This window comes from Meles meles, chromosome 11, assembly GCF_922984935.1.
Source record: "Meles meles chromosome 11, mMelMel3.1 paternal haplotype, whole genome shotgun sequence".
NCBI lineage: Eukaryota > Metazoa > Chordata > Mammalia > Carnivora > Mustelidae > Meles > Meles meles.
Window position 1 is genome coordinate 12,504,717 of NC_060076.1, and position 21,292 is coordinate 12,526,008.

Below are 21,292 nucleotides of genomic sequence, written 5' to 3' on the forward strand. Positions count from 1 at the left end.
GTAGGGTTTCCACGGATCGAGGTCATCCAGGGAGGCATTTCAGGTAGAGGAAGCGGCGGCAGCAAAGGCTCGGGGATGGGAAAAGTGGGGGGCGCATCTGGGGGGCTGGCAGGAGTCCAGGGTGGAGGGAGCACCAGACATGTGTGGGGCGGTGCTGAGGGAGGCCTCAAGCCCCAGGCCCGGAATCCACTGCTGGCATGCTGGCCATCTGGGAGTGTGGGGACAGCCCGCCCCTCCCTTAGAACCGCCCTCCACAATAATTCCACTTATCCACCCTCCAAGTCCTCCCCAGGGAGGCCTCTGTTACTCTTTCCATTAATTGTCTCATTAATGACCCACTGAAGTCAAGTACCCATTGTTCTCTGGGCCTGGGGCAGCCTCCCCGGCTTTCTACCCCGGGGGATTTGTAAACGTCTTTCCTTCCCCGCTTTCCTTTGGCAGGCGTCCTTATCTGGTCCCTGCAGCCCTGGCCCAGGCTGCTGCTGCCCCTTCCTCCACCCACACCCTGTCCACGGGGCCCCGCCGATCCTGGGGCCCCCGCGTCCTCCACCAGCTCCTAGCGCGCTCACCCCCCTCGCCTCCCTCTGCCTCACTCCGTCTCCGTTCTATGTACGTCTCTTCCCAGTTTTCTGTTCTCTCTCTCTCTTCTTTCTCTCTTTTCTTCCTTTCTTCTTCTCTCTCCCTTAACTGTGTTTCTCTCCCTGGATTTCTGCTGCTTTCTCTCTTTGCGTGTATCTATCTCCCTCTGTGTCTCTGTCTATCTCAGTGTCTCTCTCTGGGTGTTTTGGAAAATCTCTTCAGGATGATAGTCTTATTCTTAACCCTCTGTTTCTTTCCATCTTTGTCTCCGTCTCTCATCTGTCACTACCTGCTGACTCTGTGTTCCGTGTGTGTCTGTCTCTCTTTGTCTCTCTGATTCTGCCTCTTTCTCCCTCCCTCTGGCCTTTGTGCATCTCTCTGTCTCTCCCTCTCTGTTTGTCTCGTGTCTCTCTCTCTCCTCTCTCTGACTCACCTCTCCCTAGCCCTCCCTCCTCCCGTGTGTCTCTGAACCTTCCTGATTGACTATTGTCCTGTTTCCAACCCCAGTGCCTGCTCACCCACTGGGTCCCTGACACCCACACGGGTTGGACTGTTTCCCTCCGTTGCCTCGTTCCCTGGTTACAGCTCCGGCTTCCCTTGGGTGACGGTGTCAGGACAGCAGTGCTACGAGTAGGCGTGACATCCCGTAGCTAGTAGACTTCGGGATTCATGCATCTGTTAAGTTAAAAACAAAAAAAGGCAAAAAAAAAAACCCAAAAAACAAAAAACCGCACAAAACCCGAGGTGACCTATAGAGGGTGACTGTTTATCTTTCTAAATGGGAATTTTTTTCTAGAATCACCAACTTCTTCTCGTTCTGTAATAGAAAGAACACTTTAACACCAGCGATGACAGTGGCAAGAGCAAGAGCTAACAGTAATAGAATAGTCCTTTAAGTGAAATCAGTTTAATTTTATGAAAACATCTGCAGCATTATGTGTATTTTACTTATTCTGCCCCAAACGGGTGACGATGTTGTCAGAGACCCGTCCAGTCAGAAACCACTGCTCTTGTGTAAGCCCCTCACTGGACCCATGGGGAAAGGCAGTGACTTTTACTTTGGGTAGAAAAGGCAAAGCTGGGACAAGACCCTTAGCTCTTGGCCAGTTGGCCACTCCCTCATCCCACGGGCCCCTCTGGTCTCTTCGCTGACAGAACTTCCGGAGGCTGCCTGGCTGGGGCGGGGTGGGGGGCAGACACCAGACCCACCGCATTTCGTGCCTTCCTCTGGTCCTATGTTGTCTCTGAACAATTTAACCCCTCCCTGTGCTTCACTTTCCTCATTTGTAAAATGAGCAAAAATAGTAACTAGCTTCCTAGTTATTATATAACAACTAGCCTCACGCACAGGAAAGGTCCAGGACCGTTAGCCACGATTAGTATTATTATCACAAAGTGGAGGGGGGGCAATTTGGGCTGAGGCTAGAGCCTGGGAGAGGAGGCACATGTACCCCGCTACCCCAGGGTGGGGGGGGGTGGTCAGGCTGGTGAGCCGAATGTCATGGGGAATACCGGCCTGGGACCCCAGCAAGGCTGCTCTGCGGGGCCAAGGGTGGCATGGCACCCTGCCTCTTCAGGATCCCACCTAGCTTGTCCAGGCACCCCAAGCCCAGGAGCCGGCACTCCAGTCCCGGACAGGGGCACTCCCAGAGGGAGCAAAGGCGAAGCTTCAGGGGGCATTCATGGCTGCAGAGGTGAGCAAGGGGCACCCTGGACAGGAGAGGAGCAGGGTGGATGCCAGTGACCATGGACACCATGGGAGGCAGCCTTTAGATGCCCAGAAATCCTGGAGGCTGACTCAGCAGATGAGGTTGGAGGTCTGAGCAAACAGGTGAGAGTAATTAGGGAAACTTTGGGTTATTGATGTAAATTGACTTCATTTGTATTCAAGGCCAGTCAGGTTCGTTACAATTGGACAAACATTTCCTTAACAGCTGCTCCGAGCCAAGCACTGTGCTAGGCAGGGGATGCAAAGAGGAGAAGAGCAGGGAACGTTCTTTCCAGGGATTCACACGAGGCTGTCTTGTGCTGGTGGTGGTCTGCCTCTGAGGAAGGCCAGACACACAGGCGAGGCCAGCCTCAATCATTTGACGCTTACGTTCCCTGGCGCGTACCACTCCAGCATGTGCCCAGAAAGGAGAGCGCTTTGAAGGTAGAACTGAGACCTAGTGACCTCCTAGATGAGAGTGTGAGGGACAGGGAGGCGCAGGTGGCTCCCAGTGTCTTGGCTTGGCACCAGGGTGGACAGCAAAGGCATTCCCAAGAGGCAGCGCGGGACAGCGAGCGGGCCTGGCGGGGACATGTATTCCGGAGTGGGCTGGCTGAGTTTGGGGTGCTTGAGGCATACGCAGGTCAATGGGCACACACATGTTTAGGGGTCAGGAGAAACATCAAGACAGAGAAATGAATGAGTGTAAGGATTAGGACCAGAAGGAGCTGTGAAGGCTAGAAAAATTTTGCCTCCTGGGCGGGGCAGTGATCTAAGGGAGCGCCTAGCAGGCAAACAGCCCGAGACAAGACAGAGAGGAGGAAGAAAGCGGCACAAACATTCAGAAAAGGTAGTAACAGCTTTGAGCTTAAGCACTAGTTGCCTTAGGGTAGTTATGAGAGACAAACCACAACTGAAGAGCTACGGAGGCTTAGATGGCAGAAGTTACCGCACGCCAGGTGAAGTCTGTACACAATTCAGCCGGCAACTGGGAGCCACTGAGGGGTGTGGAGCAGGAGAGTGGTGTGACGAAGGCTATGTCTGAGCTTGAGCTAACCTGACAGCATGTGACAAATTAAAACAAAGACTAAAACAGAGAAATATGAGAGACAGGGATCGCCGCTTCTTTGTTCCTTCAACAAGCAGTGAGCCTTCTCTGAGCAGAAGCAACCCTTCTCCTCAGCCTAACACCTCTAGCCACTCATCTGCTAAGAGTTCAGACACCCAACCACCTAGCATTAATACTACATGCAAAAAAAAAAAAAAAAAAAAAAAGAAGAAGAAGAAGAAGAGGACCTGTAGGCTTCTTAACATTTCAGGATCTTCAGTACATGTGAATGAGTTTGGTCACCTCCTAAAAGAAACGGCGTTTCATGCATACATGCAATGGAACACTATTCAGCCTCAAAAAGGAAAGACGTTCTGACACCTGCTACGATGTGGATGAACCTGGAGGAAGCTGTGCTGAGTGAAAGAAGCCAGACACAAAAACAGAGAGGGTTCTGGAGGTCTCCTCCTTGCACGATGTGACTGTACGTGCTCCTGCTGAACTGCGTGCTTACAAATGGTTAAGGCGGCAAAGGTTACGGATATTTTGTCACAATTAAAGATAGAGGTCATTTTTTAAAGGAGCTTCCAAATGGATCACAGAACAAAACCCAGCTCCAAAACAGAAACCACACCTAGAACAGTCATTTAGCAACCTACAAATAAAGGAACGGGAAAGCTACACCAAGCAAATGTAAACAAGAAGCAAGTGGGGGCTGGGTACTTGATAGAGAACAAGACAGAACTCAGACTCCAAGCACCGAGTGAGACGAAGACGAGCAGAGTCAGGCTCTCTGGGCACCAGACAACTCGCAGCAAGGCATCCAGCAGAAATTACAGGAAGTGCAAGAAGAAATACGAATGCTAGTAACAGGAGACTGAAACACACCGAAAGGCTGAAAAAGAATACAGAAAACCTAACAGAATCTATAAACTACATTTCCCGTGTACATATCAAAATTTGTACACCCCCCCCAAACAAAGACTATACCCTTAGTGCACATCACGGAAACTGACCACGTATTAGAGCAAAAGAAACTGAAAAGCTTCACTCAATGCTTTCAAGGGGATAGACGATGTAGGAGCACTCTGAAAACTGAAAGGGACCAAGCCAGGATTAGTTAATCGTGCCATCGACGCGATTCCTGTCGTTATTGTCATTATCCGTTCGTTCTCTTTCAAGTTCTAGTGGAGTCTGCTCAACAGGTGGGAGGTGGAAATATGCAAATATAAACCTGCGCCGTCATCCCTTCTGTGTTTACGGTGTGCCACCTCCCACGCAGCGTTCCACACACACCTTTATTAGAAATAGCTCCTGGTTTTATGAGGGGGGCTTTCTGCTTCTATCACCTTCGGCGCCTGGAGCAGTGCATTTTGAGTAAGCTTTCTTGAAGACTTACCAACTGAAGTGCACCGATTAAGGACCGACTTTAAAGTCAGATCTGAGTTTCAAACTGCACTCTGGCACTGAACAGCTGTGTGACCTTGGACAAGCTGAATGCCCATTCCGAACCTCGGTTTTCTCGTATGTAAGCAGGTAGGAGCAGTAGTGACACCAGCTGACACTGTTCAGAAGTTTAACTGTAGTAACTCATGTGAAGCGTCAGGCATGGGACCTGCTCTACGGTAGGCATGCAGTAAAGGTTAGTCTGAGGTTGAGGAAAAGTAGGTAAAATTCATCAAAACAGATAAACTTAGAATAGAGGTTCTTTTTTCTCAAAAAGCAAGAAAGTCGTCTTTAAATGAAAACATCCTCCAATGCACATAAAATGATTTTTTCAAGATTCACTTATGTATTTGAGGGGGGTGGGTCAGGAGGCAAAGGGAGAGGGAGAAAGAGGCCCAAGCAGATTCATGCCTGGAGCCCCACATAGGGCTCAATCCCATGACTCCGAGATCAAGACCTAAGCCGAAACCAAGAGTCAGACACCCAAACTGACTGCACCACCCAGGCACCCCTATAAAATGATTTTTTAAAATATCACGGGGGCGGCACACCTGGGTGGCTTAGTCATTAAGTGTCTGCCTTTGGCTCAGGTCATGAGCCGGCTGGGGGTCCTGGGATCGAGCCCCACATTGGGGTCCCTGCTTCGGTGGAACCCTGCTTCTCCCTCTGCCACTCCCCCTGTTTGTGTTCCCTCTCTCACTATGTCTCTCGCTGTCAAATAAATAAATAAAATCTTTAAAAAATATATCATAGGGATAGCAGTGAAGTAAGTTAAGGTACATCCATAATATGGAATAGCACACTGCCCTGAAAAAGGGGGTGAGTTGTATCTCCGGGTTCACATATGAGTAGATGGCCATCATGTGTTGTTGGGTTAAAAAAAAAAAAAAAAAAAGCAAGCTTCACAATATGAGCAGAATTGTTTCGTCCTCTGCATTTTAAAAATTATGTACATATACAGGTCTGGAGGGATACACATCTAATCATTAAAGGGGAGTAAGGTTGGGAAGTTGGTCTAACTTTTTATATTTCAGTTTCTTTTGTAACTTCTAAAACACACACACACACGAGCATGTAAAAAAGTAAAAACAAACAGGCAAAAGTTTTTGAAGTCTCTTTGGCCTGTATGTTTCATGGGACTTGGAAAGCTGGTGAGCTGAATGAAGGAGGAGGTTAATCCTTCTGGCGAGGGTAGGAATTTCCATCCGCAGCTTTTCCTTTTGAAAGAAAGAGGTTCAAGGAAGGAGAAAGGGAGAAGGCATTGCTCCAGCATTGCTCATTACTCAGCAGACCCGAACAGGTAGTCCCATCCTGGTCCCTGCCACCACCGCGGCCCGACACAGAAGAACAGAGAAACTCTTTGATAAATGTCAACTGAAATACAGCAATCAGCTGAAAGCCATTTGCTGAGCTGTCTGACTGCCCTGGGCTCGAGGTTTTCCTTTATTCATTTATCATGATATACAGCTTTGGCCAACATACACACAGGAGAGAAATTGTTGACATGTGGGACCCAAGTACAGAAAATCTTTCATTTTCCAACCCCTCCCCAACCCCGTCTGTTCACCAAATAAGTTTTTGTTTATTTAAAGACTACAGAGGATTTGGCTGTTAAGAACCAAATTCCTTTGGAGTGGAGTTACAACATAATTTATCATTTCCTCTGTTTATTAAAAAATCCTGCATCTTTGAGAAGCACATTTGCTGTGAGTGGGGGATTTCGGCCATGCCCCCGCCATGTGGCTTACCCCAAAAACGGCCCCTTGATTGCTGCGTCTATCCCTGTTCTTCCCCCACCTGACTTCTGATCGTGCGATGGCTACTCAGGGCTGGTGAGTGGGGCTGGACTGAGGACAGGTAAGCGGGGCAGGAGATTAGGTTAGCTTCTTTCATTTTTGACCTGATTCTGACCTTGAACCCCAACCGGCTTGTGTACACTGTGCTCTACCAGGACAAGCAGAGGGTGAAGAGCAGACTTCCCGCGAGGGACGGGATCTGAGAGGAGTCAGACAGCAAAGAAAAGTCGGGTGCTGCTTCGAAGGAGTGCAGCCAGGCCCCGAGCTGCCCAAGTCATTCCACTCTAAAGGCAGACATCTGGCAAGACGGGAATGAACTTCCTATCTTCCACCCGAGACACTGTGGTTAACGACTTAGTCCAGCATGCCATGTATCCCTCCAAGACAGAGGTCATGTCTTATGCAGTTTTGCATGCCCATCATGGAGCACGGTACCTGACACACAGTCGGTGCTCACTGAACGTTCACGAAGGCTGCAGGATGCCGTGGGAAGAACACAAGCTTCAGATCAGGCGTCAGTCTGAATCCCAGCTCAGCCACTTGCTAGCTATGTAACCCTGGGCAAGAAATTTAACCTCTCTTGAGCTCCCCTGTCTCTGCAAAATGAGTCTGACAATGAATAATGAAACCCTCTATCACTTACTAGGCTTGTTACTTTGGGGTTTATCTAATATTGTCAAGTCTCAGTTTTCCTATTTATAAAATGAAGATAATACATTATCTTGCAGGTTTACCAAGATTAAAGATGATGCCTAGAACTGTCTCCAGCTGTATGTTATGAATGAGAGAATGAAAAGAGAAGAAAAGAGCAGAGAAGAGAAAAAAGAAAAGAATATTACCAGAAAGAAAAAAACCCTTACCCAGTACCCAAAGATAAGCCACAACAAAGCACTCGTCTGTCAACAACAGGCAGGCCTTGCAGGAAACCTATCTCATTACCAAGTAAATGTCGAGGACAAAGGCAAGAGTGGAAAATGACAGAGTGATGGTGTTATGACGGGAACGAAAGGAAAAGCAGGCAGTATTTGCTGAGCAGCTACTTTGTACAATTCATTTACAACACATTTGAAGGCCTACTATGGTCTAGGCATTATGCCAGGTTCTGAGGAAAACAAAGATGTTCAGACTAATTATCACAAAGACTAGTGAACGTGCAGTTAAAAGCAGTGGGCAGTGCTGACAGTCAATAACGCGAGTCCCGGGCTGGGGGGAAGGGAAGACTCCAGAGGAGGTGATACCCAAGCTGGTCCTTGACCAGGACCGGCCAGGTAGGCCAGCAGAGGCACGACGGTCCAGGCAGAGAAAAGAGCACGTGTGACTCAGAGGCAAAAGTATTGTTCCGGTGGCTTTACATACGGGTCCTCAGAGAACAGGAATCCGGACTATCCTGTCCTTTGTGGTGATTATTCTTTCCAGTTGATTTTGATTTTATTGTTCGGTTAAAAACAGGCCTCTAGCAAAGGGATCCAGTCGCAGGCGAAGGCCCACATCAGCCCAGGGTTCAAAGCCGGGAATGGGGCCCAACCAACTGAAAAGGAGGCTCCCGAGATGAGAAATAGATGTGCTGAGCCCGCTGATGAGCCTGTTGATAGTCCCAGTCGCTTGGCAATGTCACCATCAGGGCAAATGCCCTAAGTAGAGGCCACCTGTCACAGCTGGTACTCTCTGAGGGCCTCCCAAGGCAGAGGGCCAGAGCAGAATGGGGTGGACAGGGAACAGGAGGAAGAGAGTGCCCAAGTCGGGATGTCCCACTAGAAGCCTGAGCCTCACAAAGACTGATAACCACATGGTAACAGCCTTCTGTGTGGACAGAGAAGAAAGGGGCCAATCTGCCACCCATGGGATCCACCAGAAACTGGCTCTGGAGTACTGCTGCCCCGGTGGGGGACTCTCATCCAAGGAGTTCTTTGGTCTTCACTGCCAGATGCCTGTCCAGCTCTGCAACGGTGTCATCGGCCATTTGGCTGATCTGCAGGAACACAGAATGAGACGGCCCGGTAACTGGGGCTGGCGAAGGGGAGGGGGACAAACTATTCCAAAACTATGTAAAAGTTATCTGGGAAATACTGATGGTGACAAAATCTCACATTATTTCGTCCCAGCCAGGCACTGTGCTAAGAACTTTATATACACACTCTTACTGATTCCCAACAGCAGCCCCATGAGATAGATACTATCATTATCCCCATTTCACAGATGAGGAAACTGAGGCAGTTAGAGCCACTTGTCAGGATACACAGCTGAAAGTAGCAATGATGAAATTTAATCCCCAGTAGTCTGATTCCACAGTCCCAAATTCTTAACTATCATTACAGAATACAGAGAAGTCAGCCTTGCCGGTCACCTAATGACCCTCTATAATTTCCTACATCTCAGACACTCTGCTGTGTAAAGCCCTCATACTAACTGGTAAGACTATCAAGATCCTAGTAGTTAAGTGGGGGAAAAAAAAAGAAGTCTTGAAAAAACAAGAAATACATCTGGTTAACAAACATGGAAAATTCAACAGACAATGAAGAAACACCAATTAAAACAAGATATAATTGAGTTACTGTAGTTAACGAAGTTTGATGTTGTAGTTTTTAATGACAACATTCCATGCCAGAAAGTCATGGTCAAATGAATAAGCTCGTATAGCAATGATAGGAATTCAAATTGATGCAAATGTCCATATCATTTATTAACCCCCCAAATCTCTCAACTGGGAAATTACCACATGAATGAATCTGAAAAAAAATTCTAAAGTTCCATATGCAAAGATATTTATCTAGGCTTTTTTTTTTTTTTTTTAAGATTTATTTATTTTAGAGAGCAAGTGGGGAAGGTTCAGAGGGAGAGAGTCTCAGGCAGACTCCACATTGACCATGGAGCCTGATCTCACGACTGAGATCACGCCCCAAGCCAAAACCAATCACAAATAGGGCTAAAACCAAGAGTCAATGCTTAACTGACTGTGCCATCCAGGTGCCCCTATCTAGGCTTTATTTTTAATAATGAAAAATCAGAAAATCTAAAGTGACAGAACAGGGAAGTAGTAGAATACATATACCCAAAAGGGTATAAATATGAGTAACATTCCAGTACATATTTCTGAAATGTGTGAATGCTTACAGCAAGTATGGATTGCTTTTGTAATCAGAAAAAAAGAAATAATATTTCAAGATATTCTTTATAATATCATGGGAAAATGCTCATGTTATATATATATTTTTTAAAGATTTTATTTATTTGACAGACAGAGATCACAAGTAGGCAGAGAGGCGGTCAGAGAGAAAGGGGGAAGCAGGGTCCCCGCTGAGCAGAGCCTGATGCGGGGCTTGATCCCAGAACCCCAGGATCATGACCTGAGTGGAAGGCAGAGGCTTTAACCCACTGAGCCACACAGGCGCCCCTCATGTTACCTTTAAAGAAAAAGCAGGATACAAAATTGTGCATATACGTAGTAGAAATGATATCAGACATGTAAAAAAAAAAAGCATATCTCTTAAAAATGGAAGGAAATGTGAAATATTAATAGTGTTTATCTTTTAGGGATGGGAAGATAGGTAATATATTATTCATGTCCCTGTCTGTCATATCTTGCAAAAGACCTAGTGTATAGCAAATGCTCAAGAAATATTTACTAAATAAATAATTATTGAAGTTCTCTGTGCTCTTCTGTATTTTCCAAATTTTCAAAAATAAACATGCACTAAAAGTGAGCAACAAAATACAATACAATTTAATGTGTTGCAGCTTCCCTCCTATGTCTAAAAGGACCAAAGACAGGAAGCCTTTAAGTATGGTGCCCAGGATCTGTGTGCTCAGTGGCACAGGGGCTGCCTGACATCTTGATTTGCAGACCACAGGCCTTGGCCAAGAACTAGGAACTAAATGCACTGGAAAGGGTAAACAAAAAAGGACTTGGAGCAATTGGTCCCAGGCAGGGAGACAACCAGGCTCTCGCCATAGCAACAGCTGCACATTTTGCAGCGGGTGGAAGGCACGGCTTTGGCGGCTGCTGGGCGTGCTGGAAGAGCGGCTGGGCTCCGAATGGCTGCTTGGTCCCTCCTCACTGGGCCAGAGACCCTGAAGATGCTGCCATCCCCATGCAGAGCAGCTGCCTTGCACGGCAGGTGCATGACGCCCAGCAGCACTCACTCCAGCAAGCCTACTCCGGAACAATGGCACGAGGGCTGTGTGGAGACAGGAATGGGGACTGGGGAGAGGAAGAGTATCTAGGCTAACAGCGTGATAATGTGGGTGCTGGGTTACACTCTCGGCGGAGTAAGTGTGTAAGCTCCTGAATCTCAGTTTCCTCATCTATCAGGTGGGGATGCCGGTCCCTTCCTCAGAGAGTAGTTGTGAGGACTGAATGTGTTCGTGACTATGCAAGCACAGTTTAAACTGGTTATTTGCTATGCAAATGCTGCTTGTCCTACTCTGATTTTTATTATCACTTCTTGACTTCTTTTCAAATTAATCAATTAATGAAAATATTTACTAACTTTCTACCAAATTATAGGCACAGACTGCCCTTGGGGACAGTCTGCTAGCAAGTTCATCTTTTCCATCTTTATCGGACTTCTTAAATAATGATGATGAACATGGGGTGCCAGGGCGGCTCAGTCGGTTGAGCATCCGACTCTTGATTTTGGCTCAGGTCATGACCTCAGGGTCATGAGATCAAGTCTTGACTCAGGCTCTGCACTCAGCGGGGGGTCTGCTGGAGGTTCTCTCTCTCCCTCTGCCCCTCCCCCTGTTCTTACATGCACCCTCTCCCTCTAAAATAAATAAAAAATCTTAAAAAAAAATAAAATGATGACTAACAACGAGAACAGCACCAACAATATCTCCCTCTTACCGAGTATTACTATGTGCCGGGCACTAGGCTAAAAACTTTATACACCTTATTGCACATAACCCTCAAAACCTATGAAATGCTGTGACTATGTCCCTTTAAAAAACTGTGACTATTTGACTATTTCACCTGACAGCCGCACAGTCATACATGGCATATGCAAAGGGTTTTGTCCAAATCCAACAACCACACATAACCTGCCTTAGCAGGTGGGACGGGCATTATCCCATTTTACAGAGGAATAAACCAAGGTGTAAATGTTAACTAATCTGCCCAAGGTCACGTTAGAAAGTCAGTGGCGTGACTGAGCCAGGAACTCACACACCTCGAAGGCCAGTTTGGTGCTGCTGCTCCCTGTGAAGCGTCCCCAGCAGCTGGCCTAGTCCTTCCTCACCCCAGGCAAGCTGTGTGAGGGTCATTCCAACGGTCAATCCCAGCCCCATATTCAAAGTCAAAGGGAGGGGAAAGGAATGGGACAAGCAGGGTGGACAATTACCGAGGACCGGCAACCACACCAGCCACTTGAAAGTATGTGTGTCATCTGGTCCTCGCACCAAACCTGGGAGATGCACACCCCTCCTCCCACCTTACAGATGAGGAGACAGAAGCTCAAAAGGTGAAGCCATTTACTCACCTTCGTAGCCGAGAAGTCAAAGACCTGAGATTTGAACCAGTCAGGCCTGCCTGACTCCACAGCAAGGGCCCTTTCCATTTTCATCTGCCTCTTATCATCACCATCTTCATCGTCATCATCATCATCACATTCACTCTTTTCTCGCTCAGGGACGTAAAAGGTGGAGACAGGAAAGGGGGAGGCACAGTGCACGGAGGGGGCAGGCGGGCAGCAAGTCTGCCTCCCTGAGGCCTGGCTCAGAACACCCACTGCCTGACCCAGCCCAGCCTCCCTGCCTGCTTGCCTGACCGCCAGGAGCCCTTCCCTCCATCAAGCCCACTAGCACCCAGCTCCACTGCAGAGCAGCAGGTTTCTCAGAAAAAGGCGGCAGTGAAAGGATCTTGGCCAGATCTACTGGTGTTTCTGCCAAGCGCTTTAATGCTCAGCAGGCCCATTTATAGTAAACTGAAGCAAAGGTGAAACAGCAGGCCGGCAGATGTCAGAGTCCCGAGTGGGAGGCCGTGGTGCTTCCTCAGCAGAGCTGGTCTGGGCTGCAGGATGGGAAGTTGGGTGTGTGTGTGGGGGGGTGTCAGACGTGACTCTAGGGATAGAATCTATAACTCAATGCCTTCGTTTTTATACACCAAAGAAAAAACATTTTAGAATATAGTTTTTTAAAAATCTGACCTCAAAAGAATTTGGGAACATTAAAAAAAATCCTACGAAGAGTAATATTGGAATTGTTCATAATCCCATTGCCTCAAATGACCACCATTGACGTTCTCAAGTAGAGAAGCTGTCAATCTTTTTTTTTTTTTTTTTAAGGTTTTATTTTTAAGTAATCTCTACAATCAACATGGGGCTTGAACTCACAACCCCAAGATCAAGAGCAATGTGCTCTACTGACTGAGCCAGCCAGGCACTCCCAAGCTGCCAATCCTTTTATGATGAAAATTTTCATCACAAAAATGGAGTCATATTATAATATTGTTATGTGACCTACGTTAAAAAAATTAATTCCAAAAGAAATTTACCATGTTTGCAAAATACTTTTTAAAGATTTTATTTATTTGAGAGAGAGAGAACAAGTGAGCATGAGTGGGGAGCAGAGGGAGAGGGAGAAGCAGACTCCCTGCTGAGCAGGGAGTCAGACATGGGGATCGATCCCAGGACCCCCAGATCATGACCTGAGCCAAAGGCAGATGCTTAACCAACTGAGTCACCCAGGTGCCCCTGCAAAAAATTTTTTTAAAGATTTGAGAGAGAGAGAGAGAGCATGGAGGGGAAGTACAGAGGGAGAGGGAGAGAGTCTCAAGCAGACTCCACATTTAGTGCAGAGCCCAACATGGGGCTTGATCTCATAACGCTCAGATCACAACCTGAGCCAAAACCAAGAATCGGACGCTTAACTGTGCGACCCAGGCACCCCAGCAAAATATTTTTAAAACCGCCTCTATATGGATATAAAACAATTTATTTTCCCACTGTCAGAAATTTAGAGAGTTTTTAATTTTCTGCTATTCTATATAATACATCAACAAACGCCTCTGTAGGTAAGATTTCTTGACAATTTACTTTGGATAAATTCTTAAGCCTCTGAGTCAGAAATACATGGATTTTGGTATATACTGCTATATTATCCTTTAGAAAGGCTATATAGATTTACATAAAAACTAACTTAATCTTTCTGTGGTGTATAGAAGTAAAAGCAATACTTCTAAGGTCAGCAGCACTTCAAGCTCACATTAAAAATTCTGGGTTCAAATGTTACAGATTAGAAAAGATAGAAATTTTAAAAAATACACATATTCTAAAAACCCTTGTAAGTGATGTAGGCGGTACATACCAGGAATCTTAAGAATATGCACTCCCCTTGTGCAATAATTCCACAGTTGGGACTCTATCCTAGGGAAATGATCTCAACAAAGATTTATGTATAAAAATATTCATTGCAACCTTATTTATAACAAAAAAGTTTAAACAAACTAGATGTCCAACAAGAGGCTTATGAAAGTGAATTATGGCATAACCACAAGACGGACTATTTTGCAACCATCAGAAATGACTGTTTACAGACAGTTTTTTAAGACACGAGAAAATGCTAATGGTTTTAATGCTAAACAGAAAATAAAAAGCCAAGTACAAAACCATATGCACACTACATACTCAGCCATGTTAAATACTATGTAGTTAAAAAAAAGAAGGAGGAAAGCAGAAATACTGCAAAATGTTAAAAATACTGCAAAATGCAGTTGCTTCTGCAATGTGGGTTTATGGTGTGAATTTTCCCCCATGTTTTTAAAACAGTCTTCTGAACTCTCTACATTTTCTACAGTAAGCATACATTACTCGGATAATCAGGAACAAAGTAAACAAATAAATTTTTAAAATTTTGATAAAACAACAATCAGCCCCCTGCTTTGCTTATTTAAAAAACAAAAACAAAAACCACATACTCAAAACTCCAGCTTGGTGTCTCCTGTCAGGGAAAAAGAACAAAATAAAGTGTGCACAAGCCTGTCTTCTGAAGATTTTCTCACTCCACTTTTAATAAATGACAGTAAAGGCAGTTATTAACAGTGATGGTAAGAACTCATCTTTAAATAATAATGTCTTGGATAATAAAGATTACTGCCCTGGGTACGTTATGTGCATACACTGTGATCTCTTGTAATAGTACACGTCCTCACAGAGATGGCATGTAGCTCTGCGCTACAATATTAACAGTGGTCATCTCTGGGTGATGAAGTTGCAATTACTCTCTCTGAATCAAAACAAATTTACACTAATATGTACGGCTTAGTATCAGAAAAAACTAATAAAGTTATTTTCCCTTTGAAAAATAACAACAATCAACAGAAATAAGCACTGAGGAAACAAATCTAATCCGAGGAGGAAGGTGAAACGCGAGGTGCTCATGTGAAAGATTCTGGCCGTGTCTTGGTCACATGGGTCTGACCAAGAGTACTGTTCATCTGATCATTCTTCCCTTTCCAGGGAACGTGGGCTCTGGCCCCTGAGGCAGAGGCACAGTCTTGCTGAGTGAGGAGTGCCTGGCACTTTCGCAAGGTCCACGGCTTACCGCAAAGAAGCACGGGAAATGTCAAGTGTTGACAGCAGAGATGGGGTCCCCAGGGACGGACCATGAGCTGGCCCAGCTGGGGCCAAGGACAGACTGCTACACGGCCTGACTGGTGCTCAGAGAAGACCAGCCTAATCCAGGAACCTCTTCGAGCTGGTGCAGGGCCAGAGGAGGGCACAAGGAAGGTAAGAAGGGAGCTCCGAGGGTCCAGCTGCCAGACACTCCAATGGTGCTTCTAGCATGTCCAGGGCAACCCTTTGCAGTAGGAATTACAAATCCCTTTCTACAGAACAGACTCCAAGGAGTCAAGTAATGTCCCCAAGGTCACAGGATATCAAGTGCAGAACTACCCTGATCTAACTCTGGTATCACAGGGATACACCATAAGGCTTCTAGATCCTTAATTACCATCTGTGTCTGCTTTTGCAGATTTATCTGGGGAGCTTTTAGAAAGTGTACACTCCTGGGGAGACCTACTAAAAATCAGCAGAGGCAGGAGCAGAGCCCAGGCATCCATCTAAAATTTTTTCCTAGGTGATTGTTAGGGCTGGTCTACAACTGGCATTCTAACTGCTGGTCCAGGAGAAGGGGAGCAGTTAGTCAATTTACGGCCTCCTCCAGATGTCCCTCTAACAGCGCTCATGCTCCCTGCCTCCTTACTCCCCAGCCTGCCCACACTCACACTCAATCTTCTGAAATAATGCTTTTGTGGTGAATGTAGAGGCTTTGGGCAAAGCCCTTCATGTTATGCTAAACATGATTCTATCTCCTAAATACTGGTAAATCCATCTTCCTATCTTAATTCCACCAGTACCACTCAGGTTCAGGCTGCCATTTCCTGGATGGATTTCTACAACAGCCTCCCTGGCCTCCTTGCTTCCCCTCTTGATCCTTACAATCTGTCTTCTACCCAGCCACCATAGTCAGCTTTCATAAACACAGATGTGAACTCCCCACTGTCTGGAAAAAAAAAAAAAATCTTTCCAGGACTTACCGAATCAGAATCACCTGGGGAGCATTTAAAAATGCAAATCTGCAGGGCCCCAATCTGGGCGTGGGGTCCCAGAAACCTGTATTTTTATAAACTCCTTAAGTTATCGTAATGCTGTGGTGGATTCGATCATTGTTCAACAAATCTTCATACCCTCCCCTAGACCTCCACAGACTTAGATATTTCTCTGTCCTGGTGCTACTAGGCTTGGCCCATGTGATGTACCAAGAGGTACTTCAAATGTACTTGAATGGTTGGGCTTATGTTCTTGGCATCTGCTGTTGAAAAGATGTCCTGCGGGGGATGCCTGGGTAGCTCAGTCAGTTAAGCCATCTGACTTCGGCTTGGGTCATGATCCCAGAGTCCTGGGATTGAGTCCCGCATTGGGTTCTTTGTTCAGTTTCTCCCTCTGCCTGCCGCTACCCCAGCTTGTGCTCCCCATCTCTCTCTCTCTGACAAATAAATAACCCCACCCCCAAAAAAATAAGAAGAGAAAAAGAGAAAAGGTAAAACAAGATACAATAAGACGTCCTGGGAAGCTTACTGACTCCAGAAGATTGAGAGAAAGATAAAGCAGACTTGAACCCAATCCAACATCTGGAGCCGGGAGCCAAGCCCACTGAGCCCAGCCTAGGACAGCAACTCCCCAGCTGACCCACAGAAAGGAGACCAAGAAATAAAGGCTGGTACTGTAAATCACTGAGCTATGAGGTGGTCCGTCATGCAGCGTTGGCGTGCTCAGAGACAACTGGCAGAGCTGCACAGCCAGTGTGGGAGAGTCTGGACAGGCTGGAGGTCCAGCTGCTCAGCCAGGTCTCCAAGCCCCGCTCTCACCAACCCCAGCTGGCTGCTGTGTCTGTCCACTCCCGAGCCTCAGCCATCTTCACGCAGCAACCACCCACTCGCGTGACATTCTTTTACACAGCACACCTCTGCACGTGTTATCTAACCTGTCCCCAATCTCTACTTCACTGCAGGCTGTTCGAGTGCTACCTCTCAGCACAGTAGGAACTCTGCTAAGTCCTCATTTGCCCGCACCCAGACAAGCCACCACACCTGCACACGAGAGCATCGGCGTCCAGCTCTGAAGTTAGTCTGCCTGCTCTGGGATCCATTTCTTCTGGACCCGCATGTGACCTGGAGCAAATTATTTAGCTGCTCCGAACCTCAGTTTCCTCAGGACCTCCTTCACAACTGCGTAGCAACAAGGAAAATGAAAGGATAGAAAGTGTTCAGCACGGAGCCTGGAACCCAGGGAAGAGCCAACAGCGTCTTCTCTTCCTCCACATTCCCAGGGCTGAGCCCAGAACAGAGACTCGGCCAACCCTCATCATGTCAAGGAACGAATCAGGGGTATTCTGTTTTAGTCTTCCTCTCTTCACACATGACCAGGTGGTTCCCTGGGTCAGACGCACAAGTACCACGTCTGCTGGCAACAGTACCTGTTTCTCTATGAGCCTAATGGTGTCCTCCGAGACCTTGTCCTTTGATTTCTTCAGCTTATTCATTGCATTGGTACGAACTTTCCGTAAGGAATCCTTGGCCTTGTTGGTGTTCTGCTTGGCCAGTTTCACCAGCATTTCCCTGTGCTCTCTGGTTACTCTGATTAAAAAACAAAACACAAAAACATTCAACAAAATCATCCCACACGTTAGCTGCTAGCTGAGAATTTAGTATCACTCTGTCTGCTAGTTCTGCTCTCCATCGTGATGATCTTTACGTTCCTGAAGCATGCCCGGGGTGTGCTCGGGGTCCAGTGATGTTCCTGGAGAGTCAGGTGAGGACAGCCAGTAAGAGGACTGCTGAAAACTTGAGCCAGCGCACCCTGGCCACTTACCACATGCGTGACTGACTTGTCCCCTCAGAGTACGATGGAGATGGTGTGAAGGTGTTAAGACAGGGTGCATGTATAAACTGTTTAGCGCTGACCCTGGCCCATGTGAACGGCTCAACAAAAGGAAGCAATTCTACCCCCTCCTCTCTCACTAGAGATGCAGCGCAAATGAGCACCACAGAAATTGCACCATACAATCTCTAAATCACCTGAAACAAGTCAAGTTGCAATCTTCAGAATCCTACTAATGATTATAGCAAATTACTGATGAATCACTTGAAAACTGACCAAGACACAACATGAGTCCCAACATGTGAGAACCGCCGCACCAGTTAACTTCCGCCAAGAAGCCGTAAGAGGGTCTGGCACGTGTGAGTGCTTACTGGATGTCAGCTCCTTCCACTGTTCCCTTCCTCTTCCTCTCACCACCATGAGCACGAGCATGAGCACAAGGAGGGCCTCCTACAAGCCCCTGCCACAAGCACTTCCTAAGCTGGCCCTTATGACTACCGGACGCACTTTTTATTATTCTTATTTTACCTTCACTCATCACAACAACCCAGCAAAGTGACCCGTGAGTTTGCTCTGCCTTTGTTTCTTCGTCCTCTACACAGTGAGGACGACTCACTAACCACAGCCGGGGCGGACACGAGGGTACTGCGGTGAATACTGACCGAGGGAGCTCAGCCAAGGGGAGAGGCAAGCCAAGAGGCACTTACAATGGGCGTGTGGGACGTGGCGTGGGGAGGGAAGCCACAGGAACACTAAGGCAGCTCCACTGATGCGCCAGCAACCGTCCGAGCTCGGGCAGGCGGCACAGTGAGGGAAGAGGCTCCTGGAGAAATAATCCCAAAATGCGGGACTCTTTGGGTCTGGTCACTAGTGTTCTGGTTCTTAGCTTCCCCAGTAGGAAGGCATTTTTCCCCTCCCCTCTCAAGTTTGGTGGGGCGCCATGACTTGCACTGGTCAATGAAATGTGAGTAGAAATGAAGGGGGTCACCTCGGGGCAGGAGCGTTAGAAGCCAGTGTGGCCTCCAGCACATTTGTTCCTGTTCGCCGCAGTACAAGTGGAGATGGAGCTCCCATCGGCGTGGGTCCCAGAGCGACCACGATCAACAGCGTCCATCACGCAGCCGGGGCCAGAAGCAGACGGCTGTGCCAAGCCATGGAGACTTGGGGGTTGCCTGTTACTGTAGCATAACCCACCCCGTCCTGACTAACACACACACTAGGAAGGAGGGCAGGCTGGCTCTGCTGGCACACCAAGGGGTCTTCCAGGAGGAAGAAAGGGCACGTACAAAGGCTCGAAGCTGCAAAGAGACCATGCTTCATCTGAGGAATTATTAGAGCACAGATAATAAGAGTGACAGGAAAAGAGGCTGGAAAGCCATACCATGGAGGGTCTTGCAAGGTCTTGAGCTGCATTTCACAGATGAAGAAAACGAAGCCCAAGAAATTTGGGCCAAACCCAGGCCGACCTGTCTCAAGCACCAACAGTCTTAGAAAAATTCCTCTGCCCCCCAGGTCCTGAATGGACCTCACAGGCATACGGTTCCTGACCCTCAAATCAGTGTGCTTCTTGCTTGGTAAGGACGAACCCACGTTCTGGGTATATGTTCCAAGTGAAGCAGTGACAAGCAGGTGTTAAAAGATTTAGTGGCATCTACCTGTTATTTTCCCCCTGACAGGATGAGAAAAAAAAAAATTAAAGAATTTTGAGAAAAGATGAGCTCTGAAGACAAAGCGGCCGGCTGCATTATGAATCAATCCTTCTGGATTCAGCTATTTGAAGGTATTCTCGAAATAGAAATGATCCTGATTACTGCCATTATTAAGCCCGTCTCTGCCAGGTGAGTACTGTAAGTATCGCACCTCGCAGCCCCTCGCAACAACCCTTCCAGCTAGACTCCCATCCCCCCATCTGCCAAGGCGGAAACCGAGGCGCACAGATGTTGAGCAACTTGCATAAGGGCCTGAGTGACAGGACCGGGATTCAAATCCAGATCTCTGGCCTGGGTGCTTTCGCCTCCTCTCCACCCCTTGTAATCTATATCAAATAAATTACGCCCTGCTGCCATCACTTCTGCTTCCAGGCAGAAAGCTTTTCAAAGTCAGTAATATGAATCTTGGGACTGGAAAGGGCAAAACCACCATGTCAGGAGTTTAGGGATTTGGATCAGATCTTGTTACTTTTATGGTTTTTAATTCATTGAACAAAAAATCATGCTGACATGTTTAGGTCTCTTTTTAGTTCTGCCAAAGCATATGTCAGTATAAGGAAGGAACAGGAAAATTAAAACTTGATCCACCGATTCAAAAAACTTAATCCCGCTGAAATACTAGGAGGAGCAGAAAATAAATGAATCTAAGTCTGTAAGAAACCTCTTAAACTTCTCTAAAGAAAGCGATTTCAATCTTATATTTCATATATAATTTGAAATAGGTATCCCACTGTTTCGACAACCTTTAGTAAAATAAAAAATTTTATCTAAGGAACTTCCTTTTCACTACATTGTTACATTTACATTTTACATGAAAAAGAAACGTATCTTTTAAAAAATATATACACTAGGACTCAAAGCCATCTTAGGAGTAAGAGGCTATATAAAGAGAAAACAAAATCATAAAAATTACATAATATATGTAAAATTACATAATATATGTAATTTTTATGATTTTAATGATTATAAAAATTACATAATATATGTAATTTGACTTTAACACAATGTATTACTTTGTATTTATTAATATTAATGTGACATTAGTGTATTATTAACACCAGCTTCCACACATCATAGCATCCAATTATTGTCACTGACAAAAGCATTTCGGCTTCAGGATGCAAGTACAGGGCGATAATCTAAGGAAATGGAGAGCTGAATGCAGGGGCGGGGGCGGGCACAGGGAGAGCTGAGGGGAAGGGAATATGTGTGCTGGTTCGGGAAGCTGGGCTGGAAGGTACCTCAAAAACAAGTTCAGAAGCAGCTGGGCTGATGGGAAGGCACTGGTTTGAAGCCAGCCAGACCTGCTGCATTCCCATGTCTATCACCCAGAAGCTGAGTGTCCTCGGGCAAATTCCTTAATCTCTCTGAGCCTCAGATGCCTCTTCTCTAAAATGAAGACAATAAAAACACTTTGCAGGGTGACGGGGAGAAGCAGACACAACACATATATAAAGCACCCATAAAGACAGCAGCACAGAGTAGCCCTGAATAAATGATAACGATTATGAATGTTTAATCAAATACACCTAATTACTTCCTCATGAAACAATGAGGGCACATCTGTTTTAGAAAAGAAACATACTACATTATGGAAATATCTTAATTCCTTTCCAAACCCGTGATTAATACAT

General features: G+C 46.5%; 1 protein-coding gene across 5 annotated transcripts in view; it reads right to left on the minus strand.

Moving 5' to 3' along the window:
- Nucleotides 1-5,545: 5,545 nt before the first annotated feature.
- Nucleotides 5,546-21,292, minus strand: part of MRRF (mitochondrial ribosome recycling factor) — a 54,918-nt gene continuing 39,171 nt past the window's right edge. For 2 of the 5 annotated variants that reach the window (XM_046022667.1, XM_046022666.1), the window contains exons 6-7: nucleotides 17,546-17,705; nucleotides 5,546-8,546 (exon numbers count right to left, since the gene is read on the minus strand). In XM_046022667.1, the coding sequence (XP_045878623.1) occupies nucleotides 8,469-8,546; nucleotides 17,546-17,705 (238 nt within the window). In that variant the 3' untranslated portion in view covers nucleotides 5,546-8,468. The remainder of the gene's footprint in view (nucleotides 8,547-17,545; nucleotides 17,706-21,292) is intronic. The other 3 variants (XM_046022663.1, XM_046022665.1, XM_046022664.1) reach the window with 2 other exon arrangements.